General features: G+C 36.8%; 1 protein-coding gene across 1 annotated transcript; it reads right to left on the bottom strand.

Annotated features, from left to right (window-relative positions):
* Window positions 1-38: 38 nt before the first annotated feature.
* Window positions 39-8,805, bottom strand: LOC114349921 (probable peroxisomal acyl-coenzyme A oxidase 1). Its single transcript, XM_028300516.1, has 13 exons — window positions 8,571-8,805; window positions 8,213-8,360; window positions 7,633-7,801; window positions 7,244-7,367; window positions 6,579-6,823; window positions 6,066-6,226; window positions 5,115-5,277; window positions 4,210-4,400; window positions 3,727-3,876; window positions 3,532-3,637; window positions 3,179-3,331; window positions 1,093-1,209; window positions 39-537 (listed from the first exon to the last, which is right to left on the bottom strand). Exons 1-13 carry the CDS (start codon window positions 8,698-8,700, stop codon window positions 391-393), a joined length of 2,004 nt encoding a protein of 667 aa, XP_028156317.1. The 5' UTR covers window positions 8,701-8,805; the 3' UTR covers window positions 39-390.
* Window positions 8,806-14,081: the final 5,276 nt, after the last annotated feature.

Below are 14,081 nucleotides of genomic sequence, written 5' to 3'. Positions count from 1 at the left end.
AGTTCGTTAAGGGACGAAAATGTAAAAAAAAGTTAATATGATATTTATAAATACTAATTTACTAACTTATAATCATTGATATTTACATAAATATTTATCTGCTAAATTCTTTTCCTTCGCACCTCTCAATGGACCATATCGCCTAGGTACCTAAGTTAAAATCCATAATTATGTAAAACACCATTTTACCTAGAATTTAAAACTGTTTCAGGAAAACGTTTCACATAATTATACAAAATACAATTTATACAAAAGTTTTCTTTTGAAAAATAATAAAATGCGTTTATATAATAATAACAGAAAAAAGTATTGATGTTTTATTAAAATTTATACTTAAAAGTTAACGAAGGTGCGTGGTGTTGCACCTCTATAGAATCACTTAAAACAATTTTAAAGCTTGGAACTCTTGATGAAAGGCTTGAGGTACTTGTGGAAGGACTGGTTGACGGGCTCCTTGTTCAGAGGACTCTTCAGGGCATCTTCCATCAGCCTCTCGTACACCCGACCGTCATACGACCCCAGAGTTGAATGCAAATCCTGAAGGTAACAATATTAATGAAACGTGACATCAAGAGGTTTATCTTTATTATAAAATTGTATAAGACAAGAAAAGAAAGAGTGACGGCACAATTGAAGCGGTCTTTTCGCAATGAAACTCTATTTTAGACAACCTAGAGGACATGTATGTACCTACGAATACACGAAATCAAAAGATTACCTAAAAGGAATGTGTTTTATTCTTAAGCTCATTAGTATTCAACGGACTTATTTTCCTATACCACTTTATTCCAGACCTCACCGCGGATTAATTTCAGAAACAACTATTCCGGCACTCATTTTTCCAAACAATTATAAAATGTTATCCTACTTCCTACTAATCCTACTAATATTATAAATGCGAAAGTTTGGATGTCTGGATGTTTGTTACTCTTTCACGCAAAAATGAAACTTTAGAGTATAATTGTTTATAACCCAGTATAACATATATGCTATAATTTATGACGATCTGTGACTAAATTCTCAAACTAAATTTCACGCGGGTGTAGCCGCGAGAAAAAGCTAGTAATACATATTTGTTAAGATCTTACATACCTGGTCATAAAAGTCGAATGCGTCTACGAGTGCCACAGCATTTGGCCTGATCAAAGTCAATAGCACCTCGTATTTTTCTTTAAGAACGGTGACATCCTCTCTGGATATGTTCGAGTACTGAAAACAAGGAGAATGTTAAGATTTGTATGTCGTAAATAATGCACAAGTTGTTCAGAATTAAATACCTCAAAGAGAGGGCGTGCCATTTACTAACAATACTCATTTGAAAGCACATAAATATTGACAACGACGTGTTATCGGTCATATTATGCGATATGAGTGTCAGTTGGGGTTAGACCTATGCCCTGCAGTGTCACGTTTAACGTTAACCCTGTTTGTTTAGTCTTCGTATTTAACTTTGTTTCTAACCATTGCGAGGTTCACGACACATGCAGGCTAATTCAAATGCATTTGTCGATCGTAGAAATCGCCTGTCAAATAATTTTTAGTAATCCATTTTGCACTGATTTTCAAGGTAATACAGTTGAAATATCAAAGCCAGGAGGTTCCTACTGTCATTCTGCCGATATTAGATGTCAAATTTCCAATATCTGTGGGTCTAGAAAAAGTGCAAATTATAATCACAAACCAGTCGAAAAGTGGTCGAAAAGCCCCTTTTTTGTATGGAGTTTTGACGGATTCTATTTTCGATTCGATCAAAAAGTGCGTTTTGTCTAGGGGGGCTGAGCCCCGATTACGGTAATTTTTAACGTCAACAATCCAGACACGCTTCTCGATTCTGCGTTTCGATTGGTCGTTCAACAGCGTACGTCAGCTGTTTTGACCAATCGTATCGCAGAATCAGAAACGCGTCTGGATTGTAGACGTTATCTGGGGGCACGGCAGTGCCCCCACCAAGTCGAGAAAAAAAGCGGCACGGCCGTACCATCCTTTTCTCGAAGCAATTCAGGCCATTTTCGACCGCCTGTAACTTCGTTGTNGGAGGGAAACTATTCGAAATTCCATGACCGCGTCTACGGGCGTAGCTTCTGTGTTGGGCTACTTGGCCCAGCTCTATATTGTCTACTGGGGGCTAGAGACATCTGGAGATTTATTGATGGTAAGAAATGTAATATAGCTTTCACATCTTCAAACACTTCCACTTTCGACCTGATCATCACTTTCCATCAGTTGAGATTCCTCTGTGAGGATAAAAAAAAAATGACAAAAAGATTGTCCAGGGTTGTTCAAAAAGTAATAAGAAAGGAATATTTCTAGCCATCACAAAAATCAGAAAAAATTGGATAGGTAGCTTAATTCTTCACTAGAAACAGGTGAAAATATCATTTAAGTTTACCTATGCGTTTAGGAATTACATTTAATTGAACGCGACCAGTCAAATAAAATTCTTCATAACGCATTTAGAGGACGAGAAGACCCGAAAAGACCTGAGCCCCGATTACGGTAACTTTTATCCCATCAAAAACAATACTTGTCAAAAAAACCAAGTCTCGCAACTCAGTTGTTCTGCGGTAAAAAGTTGTGAGATCCATGTAATACCAAGTCCGGGCCAGGAAATCTTTAACGTTTTACATAAATATATTGACTTGGCCATCGCATGAAAACACGTGTAAATTAAATTATTTAGTGCGATGGCCAAGTCAATAATTTATGTAAAACGTTAAAGATTTCCTGGCCCGGACTTGGTATTACATGGATCTCACAACTTTTTACCGCAGAACAACTGAGTTGCGAGACTTGGTTTTTTTGACAAGTATTGTTTTTGATGGGATAAAAGTTACCGTAATCGGGGCTCAGGTCTTTTCGGGTCTTCTCGTCCTCTAAATGCGTTATGAAGAATTTTATTTGACTGGTCGCGTTCAATTAAATGTAATTCCTAAACGCATAGGTAAACTTAAATGATATTTTCACCTGTTTCTAGTGAAGAATTAAGCTACCTATCCAATTTTTTCTGATTTTTGTGATGGCTAGAAATATTCCTTTCTTATTACTTTTTGAACAACCCTGGACAATCTTTTTGTCATTTTTTTTTTATCCTCACAGAGGAATCTCAACTGATGGAAAGTGATGATCAGGTCGAAAGTGGAAGTGTTTGAAGATGTGAAAGCTATATTACATTTCTTACCATCAATAAATCTCCAGATGTCTCTAGCCCCCAGTAGACAATATAGAGCTGGGCCAAGTAGCCCAACACAGAAGCTACGCCCGTAGACGCGGTCATGGAATTTCGAATAGTTTCCCTCCAGTACCCATCGCATAGGATCGCCCGGGAATGAGCCTGAAAAACATTCAAAAAGTCAAAAAATCACACACAAACTACACTTGGTCTATAAAGCATAACTATAGCATTTTCATAAAAAGTTACACTATCAACATTCTAACTTTATGAACTGAAAAACTGTCGAAATCAAGTCAATGAAATACCATGCACCACGACGGATTCCATTAGCACGAAAGTATTCAAAAAGAAGTGTTTACCTCACTAGCCTTGATGAGTTGTACGGACGCCAAATTCCAAGCATCCTCATAGTCATTGCCAGCCTTTACGTGCTTTTGAATAACATCAAAAGCATCCTTAATTTTGCTGAAATAAAGAGAAAATTCCTTAAAATGAACAGGATTGAAACTGGTTTATATTTAAACAAACTTCAAACGTATACAAATATGACTCACCCTGCTGCCACGTGGTGCAGACCCTCGATGATTCCCTCTGGTGTATTCTGCCACATTTGGTTCTTAAATTTCATGCCGTCTGCTAAATAAGAAACACTTGGTGCTAACACTTTCCCTTGTAGAGCTGCAGTCCACGCTTTCATTAAGTATCTACAAACAAAATAATGGTATGTCGTCTTATATTGAATTTTCAAGATAAGTAGATATTAAATAAGGATGTATTTATTGAGTAAGTGTGATCCATTTCAAAACTCATCATCACTTACCATCACGTGTGATTGAGATCAAAGTTTCGAGGGCGTGTGGTTCCTATCGTCAGATTCAGATTCCGGTTCATATCGTTAGAAGCTAAGGTCAGAAGAGACTAAGGGAAAAATGCAAACATCAGGCCTCTCCAACCTAAGTGGCCCTTTTGCCTGTGTTAATTAGAGTGGAGACTAAATGACTTGCTTATGAAGTGTTTAGGAAAATGGAATTACCTACCTAGCAGTCTGCAGAAGTACAACGGTATGCTCGCCCTCGTAGGTAACGGTGGCGGTGGCTAGACCGTACAGGATAGGCAGGTTAGAGGAGGCCATGTAACCGTGGCCACCGCAAGCTAGACGGCACTGCTCCACCAATGTAGCGCCGTCTCGAGATGAAGTCGCCTTGAGGCAGCAAGTCAAAGCATGGAGCTAAAAAGGTTTAAGGACAGTTCATCACAAGATTCTTTAATGATGCTAAACAACTCGTTCGGTCGAGATTTCGTTCGGTTCGGTTCGTCGGCCGTTTGGTGTAGTGGTTCAGAACGGACTACTATGCCGAGAGGTCCCGGGTTCGATTCCCGGCCGGGCAGAAATTGAAATGATGAATTTTAATTTCTGTGACGGGTCTGGGTGTTACTATGTATAATATGTATGTATTTAAAAAAAAAAAGTATATAAGTAGTATATCCGTTAAGCTAGCACCCATAACACAAGCATATTAATTGCTTACTTTGGGGCTAGATGGCGCTGTGTGAGATTGTCCAAAGATATTTAAAAAAAAAACAAAAAAACTAGTATAAAAGGTAAAACCTCCTGCTTCAGAAGATAAATCAGAAAAGTCGTGGGTTCGATTCCCACCTGAGCCAGTCGATTTTTGCAAATTTTAAATTAGCTAATTACAAATTGACATCATGATTGTGAAGTCTACAGTGTTGATTATACTGAGTATCTTCATTATATGACCTGATGATAATGTGTGTAGTGCCGCGACAATAGCGCGCGCTACGTGCCTAGAAAATGTACACGAGAAGTAAATAAAATGATATAGGTATGTGTGCAAAGTCAGATTCTTTTCTAGATTGAATTGAAAGGTTAGTACGAGTATAGATCAAATTAATATTTTTGACATAGCATGATTTGTACCTCAGGCAAATGGTCTAACTTGCCCTTTCCCAGGTCTTCGACCACGTTAAAATATTTTTTTATCATCCAGGCGTAGGTGCTCACGTAAGCGTGGCTGGTCGCTATGGCGATGAACAGCTTGTGCTGTTGTGTCAAATAGTCCAGGATCTGTGTTTCAGGTTCTCTGAAAGTAAAAATATTGATAAAACTTCACACATACAAAGTAAAAATAAAAATATAGTGTGCCAGTGTGGTTTTTAGCGACCATACCACTGCAACTATTTCGGAGGTTGCGGGTTCAATTCCCGCACAGTACAAACATTTGTGTGCATTCAACATGTTTTTTGTATTGGACTGGGTGTTTTCTATACCTATGTATTTACTAAAAAAAGTATTTAAGTATGTTACCCGACACTAAGCTTCACCTGGTAAGATCAGGAGTCTACCACATGTCCATAGTAGTCTATAATAAACTGCCTATAGTCTATAAAAAATATTGAAAAAGACTCATTATTCTTGACCAAGCTAAAAGAGTTCCTTATATCAAAATGTCTCTATAGTATTCAGGAGTTCTATAATTTAAGTAGGATGCGATGATGAAAATTATGTATAAATAGGTATAGAGAAACATAATTGTATTTTAATTGTAATTTAATATTATGTAAACTAATTAATTTTATAATTTATCAATATTAATTATTACGTGGGTACGACTAACTATTGTAGAATATTTAGTAATGTACCTACGATACAAGATTTGCAATACCCTTACAGGGTCATAAGTTGAGACTAAGTTTAAGATCACCACCTATGTACACTTATGAAGCAATAAATGATTATGATATGATATGATGTTTATATCCGTTGTCTAGAAGGTAGAAAGATTTTTAAAAAAGCTGATTTGTACGTTCCAAACCAATCAAAGTATTTAAATATGCCTTTTTGCAAGTAAAACTTAAATTCAAACCTTACTTGGCTTTCAATTGTGACTGGTGCCTGACCGCAGAGTATCTAACAGCAATGGTGGCAGCCTTGGCGACGTAGAGAGCCACGTCGGACAATATGTTCACCCGTACCCTGACCATGGTGCCGTAGGTCAGCTTGTCATTCGGCCCTTTGATATAGGTCCCGTCCTGTAAGAATAGTGCCCAGGTAAATATGCGCAATTTTTTCCATCTTTACGTTTAGGTTTATAGTGATAAGAAGATCTGTAGCTGTAGTAGTCAACTGCAAACATTAGTAGCTTTGGGTACAAGAAGTAAGTTTTTTTTCACTGAATTTTTTTTTCATTGAATAAAGGTAGAGAGGTTATAATAAGCAGTCTTCACAGTTTTATAAAGACACCTGCGTAAACCTACTCGTGCCTACCACTGCAACATTTTTCAGCATCTCTATTTCTAAATGATGTGTCATTCCAAACCGTATAATTATTCACATTTATGTTGTTGTAACTAGATAACGTATCATACACCTGAGCGTCATTACCTTCAACACTTGCGAATTTTTCATCAGCATATTTTTCCTTGGAATCCTGAAGTTATTGAAGCCCAAAAACCCGTTGTTGACAGTCTGGAATCCCAACTTCGGGCCAATTTCCCCGACTTTGATTCCTGGGAGAGGCAAGTGGGTTTCCAGGTCGCGTATTTGCACCATGAACATGTGGATTCCATGGTTCTTCCCGTTTATGTGCAACTGCGCTGCTATTATGCAATGGTTTATGGTTGATCCCACTGAAAATTAATTGAATGATTAACATCTAAACAATAATATTCCCGAGATTAAATGGCAATTTCGATTTAGTTTGCCCATTTATATGGTTATTTGAACATTAGAAATAATCAAAAAATCAAATCTGACAGTTATTTCTAAATCCAATGATAACGCAATCGCTAGAAGTACAATAGGTACATGTATACTAAACTAATATCTATCTAGCATTGTTGTTCGTATTTAGCTGGATACATTATGAATGCTCATTTAGTTTTAAAAAAGTCTATTAAAACACCCATCAAAGCCTTTGATTATTAAAATCTGACTCATCAGGATGGTAACGTCAGTTTTCCCATCTTCACCAGTCGATCATCTCCTAGTATTCTTCTTATTATACCGTTATAATAATAAGAATACTGGGAGATGATTGAATAACTTACGTCCGCCAGGCCACCACTTGTATGACGTCAGCTTCGGGCTGTTCAGGATGAACTCCTCGGTGCTAGCGTCGTAGGTGGCCGTCGTCTCTAAGCCTCGGAGGAACGTGCCATGGCCAAGTTCTGTCTGAAAGTTCAGGTCACTCACTCAATCGAACTAGAGAATGAACTAGATGTAGTTTAAAACTAGTGAAAGAAGACTCTCTCATTCCAATACAACAGTTTTGATCACACGTACCCCATAACAATTATTACTTCCATCATGAATTTAAAAACGAGAACATTATAGGATGAACCCTGTAGAGCATGGCAATTTTAAGATAAGTAGAAAGGAATCCTTATTGTCGTCATTTGGCCGAAAAGAACAAATGTATGTGGTACTTAGTACTTACCTGGGCATAACTCCCAATGATTTGCATTGAATGAGCTTTGGGCAGCCACTCGCTCTGTTGCTCCGGTGTGCCTTGACCCTCGATAGTGAGGATGAACATGCCCAAGTGGAGTAAAAATGGCGACATGTCTCTGAACACCATACCTTGCGCGCGACGAAGTATTCTGGGGCTACAAATCAAAGCAAACAATAATTTCTTTGTGGCAATAGTCGAAAGGTCAAAGGTGAATAGTGCGTTACTTTATGAGAAACGAGCGATGCTCAAACTTTTTTAAATTTGGTAGTAAATTGACGCTCAGCATCATTGTTAGGTTTAAAGCCTATTTCCAAAATCAAAAATGTATTTATTTATTTACTACTACTGCTACTTAAATTAGTAGGTATAAGGAGCCTTTGCATGTGTCATTACTTTATTGCCCTACCAGCGCTACGAAACAAAACCTTTCATCCCGTTTAGTTTTATTCACTATCTTTGGCTTTTACCATATAAGTACTTTGTTTCGACTTGTACCGTATCTTCGACTTCGACTTCCTCACTTTCACTGAGAAAGCAAAGTTTAGTATTTTTTTAAGTTACTCACTCCGGCTCCCCATATTTATCCTTGCTTTCTTTTAGCACACTGTGTAGCAGGATGCCCTTTCGGACCACATTCTCGTACCGCTCATTGTAACTCAGGTACAACTCTGACACCTCATCTTGCAACTCTTTGACGCTGAGTATTGCGTTTACTGAAAAAATAAGTAACAAAAACTTCTGTAACGTAAGAAAACCTTTAAAATGATAATACAAGTTACATTATTTGCCTAAAGAAATCCATGGTTCTAAAAGAACAAAAATGAATAGGTACGATTCATTATCTTATTTTTTTATTGTTATTGCGACAAGCACAGCAATGTTATCACTTTACATATACTCGTAAGTTTGAATGTAAAACTTACCCAATCGTTTCCTTTCCTGTGTCAATTTTTCACCTCCATCAAAAATATGAGTAAGTTCCTTCACGTTGAAAGTACATTTGCTTCTCTCTTTTACCAAATTTTCATTAATTTCTACATTTACACCGGCCATCTTATCATCCACTATACGTCAGCCTTACTCTGAGGCGATGAAAAAAGTGTGGTATCTCAGTGATAAAAATAAAAATTGTTTGAATAATTTATTTACTAAAACTACTGATAAGATAAACAATAAATTATGCAGCGTGCATGTGTTGTAAAATATATTGTTGGAAGTTAGAAGATAGTCCCACACCCACAATTTAACTTGTATTTTTTTTTCAGAATATTTTTCACGATTTTCCACAAGGTACTTACAGTTCTCTCGATTCAGAGAATACTGCTATGGAACTACCTGCAGTAAATTTTTCAACCTACATCTTCATCGTAAGATGTACGTAAAGTATGATTGATAGTGTTAGTGGGAGTTTAAACGAATGAATTAGTCTAGCTGACTTAGGTACCTACTTTTATTGTATGTAACAAACAGATAGAAGAGATTTTTTTACTGTATACAAAAAGATACAACTGGGTGTGACTATGTATAATATTTATGTATTTATAAAAAAAAAAAGTATATAAGTAGTATATCCGTTAAGCTAGCACCCATAACACAAGCATTAAGTTGCTTACTTTGGGGCTAGCTGGCGCTGTGTGAAATTATCCAAAGATTTATTTATTTATTTATTTATTTTATTTATACACGCGATCGAGACGCGAGCCTCCACTTTACTGGTGATGTATTTGTTGGTACGAATCCTACTTTTTTAATAATATACGAGACAATACATTACAAAAAATCTAAAATAATAAGTTACCTACAAGTAGCGAGAATAACAATGACGCTCTATGTTTTAGCAATGTAGGTAGTACCTACGTAGGTACACCATGCTAGAGTAGGTACTATGACGAATACAAGCTACTAGTTGAAAAAAAATTTACTACAAAAATATGAATAGGATTTTGATTTTGGTTAGACGATATGACGTCCACTACTGGTACTACAATATTAATTTGTCTGAAAAAAATAGCAAGTGTACTGGCATTTTATTTCATCATTATCACATTACTATTAATTTATTTATTACTCAGCCATGTTATTAAATAGTTAGGTATTCTGGTATTCTGTGGCGTGTATCGTACCTAGCATTGTTACCTCTGACTGTAGTTATATTAGTTACCTTATGGTGGCACAAAGAACAATACTTTTACTTACCTACCTATTTATTTACTGAAAATCAACGTCATGCCACTACATGAGGTCATGGCTTATGCTGGGAGGTTCTTTAACGTTGGCTTCAAAACAATTGCATTGCCAATTTGTCAGGATTTTGGTTTTGGTTCATTCATTTATTGGTTACTAGCTGGCCCGGCGAACTTTGTTCCGCCTTAATGGCAATAAATTAATTCATCGTGTGGAGTCGATCTTACGCAGTCGTGTACATCTATGAGCGATCAAGTTGTGTGTGTGAAATAGTGCATTCTATTGTCCACCTTATCGAAATAGTGAGAGAGCCCAGTTCCGTGTGTGTGATATCGGAGCACTGTGTTTTGAATTCCACCTACAATGCAGCGTACACCTCCATCTACAGAAACTATGAAATATGCATCAAACCCAGATATACACAGCTCTGCGGATACCGGTGAGACTGATTGTTTTGTACACCTTCGAAAACGTAAACAACCTGAGTCCGAAATTGTGCAGATTGTTGAACAGAAATTGAATGAGCAGCTTGACGTGTTTAAGAATCAGCTGGAGATAACTATCTCGAACACAATAAAAAATGCTGTTAGTACGGCGCTTGATTCCGAAATGAAAAAGTTAAACTCATCTATTATAGACTCGCTTAAAACTATCAATGTCCGATTGGATGAAATAGAAAAAAGTCTCAGTTACTCCGGCGAAAGACAAGATAGTTTCGATTGCCGTTTGAAAGCAGTTGAAGAGAAATCACTATCTAACAGCTCCCTTACCTACCAGATTGCTGCGTTAGATAATAAAATTGAAGTAATGGAACAACAAGCGAGACAATATAACATTGAGATCGCAAATCTACCTGAGCGCCGCGACGAAAATCTCATAAATGTGATGGAGAAAATTGGTATGATCATCAAACATCCTATCAACGCTACGGATATTCTCTCCGCTCATCGAGTGCCCCACTTCGATCAGAAGAATCAACATCCTAAAAACGTAATTATTAAATTAGCATCAAAAATATTGCGTGATAATATTATCACCGCAGCGCGGGTAGCACGGGGAGTCCGTACTGATCAACTTGAAATTAACTGTACCCCGCGTACAGTTTATCTAAATGAACACCTAACCCCTAAAAATAAACTATTGTTTCGTTTATGCCGCGATGCTGCTAAAAAACATAATTACAAACATGTCTGGATTAAGCATGGCACCGTACTCGTTCGCCAGACAGATACATCACCCATCTTTGCAATCCGCAGTGAAAAAGATGTCAATAGAATTAAGTAATAACATTGTAATTAACCTGTTTATTTTTTTAATAATTGTTGAACACTTAAAAGCACTGTCACAATTAAATCGATTGTTTGGCTCTAAACTTCACTGTTATTTACACTACCGAACTAATCTGTATAAATTAGGTATTAATATAATAATTTCTACTTTATGTGCCTTAATAAACTTAGTATATTATTATAAGAATAATATGGCAAGGTTTAGGTTGAGTAACTTGTTATGGAAAAGGTTTATTTTAAGATATTGCACTATTAGTCTATTTAGTAACAATTTGATTGTAATAGAACTATTGCAGCGGGTACGAGACACAAATTGGCTGTATGTTTACACCAGTATCTGTTTAGCTAACTACTATGTAACAAATGTCTCAATATTTCATAATCACAATTATGCCTTTCGTCTTATAAGAAGATACACCTATAATGAGTAATAGTTATTTATCACTTTATTATCAAAATTGCAGAGGAATAAGAACAAAACTGCACACTCTTTACGCGAATGTTATCTCCAGTACCTATGACATAATAATTCTAACGGAAACATGGTTGCACAGTGACATCTCTGATAGCGAATTTATCGATCCTAGGTACCAGGTATTTAGAAGGGACCGAGACCGGTCGGCCTGTGGGCGGCGGGATGGCGGCGGCGTACTGGTGGCGGTGTCGCGCGCGCTCTGCGCGGGAGCGCGCGAGCTGCCTGCCGCCCGCGCCGCCGCGCCCCTCCCGCCTCTCATAGACCAGTTATTGATTCAGCTTACTTTTGCCACCCGTACACTGATTATTAGCGCTGTTTATATTCCGCCTAATCAAAACTATGATACATACCATGCTTACATAGACAGTCTGCGCAAAACATTACTCGATTTAGATGTTGACCTTTATGTACTGGGCGACTTTAACCTACCTAATTTGCAGTGGGAAAGTAAAGGTGCATACTCACAACTTATTCAAAATTCAAACATTAGCTCAACACAAGGATGTATTTTTGATTTCATGACTTTATTTGAGTGCTACCAATTGAACTTATTAAAAAACAAAACTGGTAAAGTGTTAGATTTGTGCATCAGTAATAACATAAATAGCAAAACGTCATCAGTACATGTTCCACTGGTCTTGCCCGACTTATATCACCCTCCTTTTCAAGTAGTTATACCAATTATAGAAGAACTGGGTAAAAAGAAATGCAAAAGCTATTTGAAATATTGCTATAGATATGCTGACTATACAAAAATTCGGGATGCAATAAAAATTATTGACTGGAGTAACGTTTTTTCAGGAAGGGATGTGGAGGATGCAGTCTCTATTTTTTACGAACAGATACATAATATTATTAAAAAGTATGTCCCTACTAAAGTTACCAGGTCTTCGTTGTTCCCAAATTGGTTTACTCCCACGCTTATAAACCTATATAAGAAAAAACAGCGGGCATGGATACAAATGAAGAAATATAATACTGAAACAAATTATTGTATTTTCTCCTTGTACAGAAAACAATTTAAGGATATGGCTAATAGGCGTTATAATGATTACTTGAGGCATGTAGAAGACAGTATAAGAAGTAATGTTAAATTTTTTTGGACATACATAAAAAATCGTAACAAGAATTCAGATATTCCAAACACAATGTACTATAAGGGAGTAACTGCAAACTCACCAAAGGATGTATGTAACCTTTTTTCAACGTTTTTCCAGTCGGTATTCGAGCCTTCCGACGTACCAAATAATTTTGAAATTAAACACATCAATATAGATGACAGCATGACTTCAAGTGCTTTGATCAATGGAGTTGTGATTTCAAAAGATGAAGTTAATGCCTCGCTTAAGGCACTTGACGTCAATAAGGGTGCTGGAGTTGATAACATTCATGCCTGTTTTTTGAGACAAATAGCCGACGTCATTGACGAACCTATTTGCTATTTATTTAATAAGTGTTTGCAGGATGGAGTGTTTCCCAGGATATGGAAAACCGCAAGAATCGTACCGGTCTACAAAGGTGGAGACAAAAAGGATATAGAAAACTACCGTCCGATTTCCATTTTGCCTACCCTGTCGAAACTTTGTGAGAGATTGGTCCATAAAGCTATTTACCCACAACTTCATAATTCAATCTTGCAACAACAGCATGGTTTTGTGGAACGTCGCTCAACTGTCACCAATCTACTTATTTACACAACTGATCTATTTGAAGGTCTTGACGAAAACAAACAGATTGATAGTATTTATACTGACTTTCGCAAGGCTTTCGACAGGGTGGATCACAAAATCCTACTTGAAAAAATTGCATTCAATGGTATTCGAGGAAATCTTTGGAGGTGGTTCAAATCCTATGTCTCCAATAGAACTCAAATGGTAGTAATTGATGGTTTTGAATCCACATGCGTTGAAATCACATCCGGTGTACCGCAGGGTTCGATTCTTGGGCCACTTTTATTCGTACTTTTCATTAATGACATATATAAATGTTTTCACAATAGTAAATTTCTTCTGTATGCAGATGACTTAAAAATATATAGGACTATCAATAATTCAAATGATCATACCAAACTACAAAACGACTTAGATAGACTATCTTTATACTGCGATGTTAATAAACTTGGACTAAGTACTAATAAATGCAAAGCTATAACGTTTACAAAAAAGAAAAAAATTAGTAATTACTCGTACTCACTCTGCGGTACTACCCTTGGGAAGGAAAATAGTATTAAGGATCTTGGGATCACTCTTGACAGTAAACTACACTTTGATATACATATTAATAATATTGTCAACAAGGCTTTCAAAATGTATGGCTTTGTCATCAGATCTGGTGTAAAGTTTAAGCAGAGCTCAACGTTCAGATACCTTTTTGTGTCTTTAATTCGCTGTCAACTAGAATATGCTGTAACAATATGGAATCCTTTATACGAAAAATACAATCTTGTACTTGAAAGAATACAAAAGAAATACCTTCGATACATACAT

This window comes from Ostrinia furnacalis, unplaced genomic scaffold, assembly GCF_004193835.3.
Source record: "Ostrinia furnacalis isolate ACB-3 unplaced genomic scaffold, ASM419383v2 OfSCF0732, whole genome shotgun sequence".
In the NCBI taxonomy this organism is placed as follows: Eukaryota; Metazoa; Arthropoda; class Insecta; order Lepidoptera; family Crambidae; genus Ostrinia; species Ostrinia furnacalis.
This window is presented reverse-complemented; position numbering and strand designations above follow the sequence as displayed.

Bases quoted from the DNA above. Each gene is read 5' to 3' on its own strand.
- LOC114349921 (XM_028300516.1), bottom strand. From the start codon at position 8,700: ATGGCCGGTGTAAATGTAGAAATTAATGAAAATTTGGTAAAAGAGAGA. The intron at 6,824-7,243 runs GTAAGTTATTCA...ATTAATTTTCAG, and splicing joins CAAGTGGTGGCCTGGCGGAC to TGGGATCAACCATAAACCAT. The intron at 3,638-3,726 runs GTGAGTCATATT...TCTTTATTTCAG, and splicing joins CTGCACCACGTGGCAGCAGG to CAAAATTAAGGATGCTTTTG.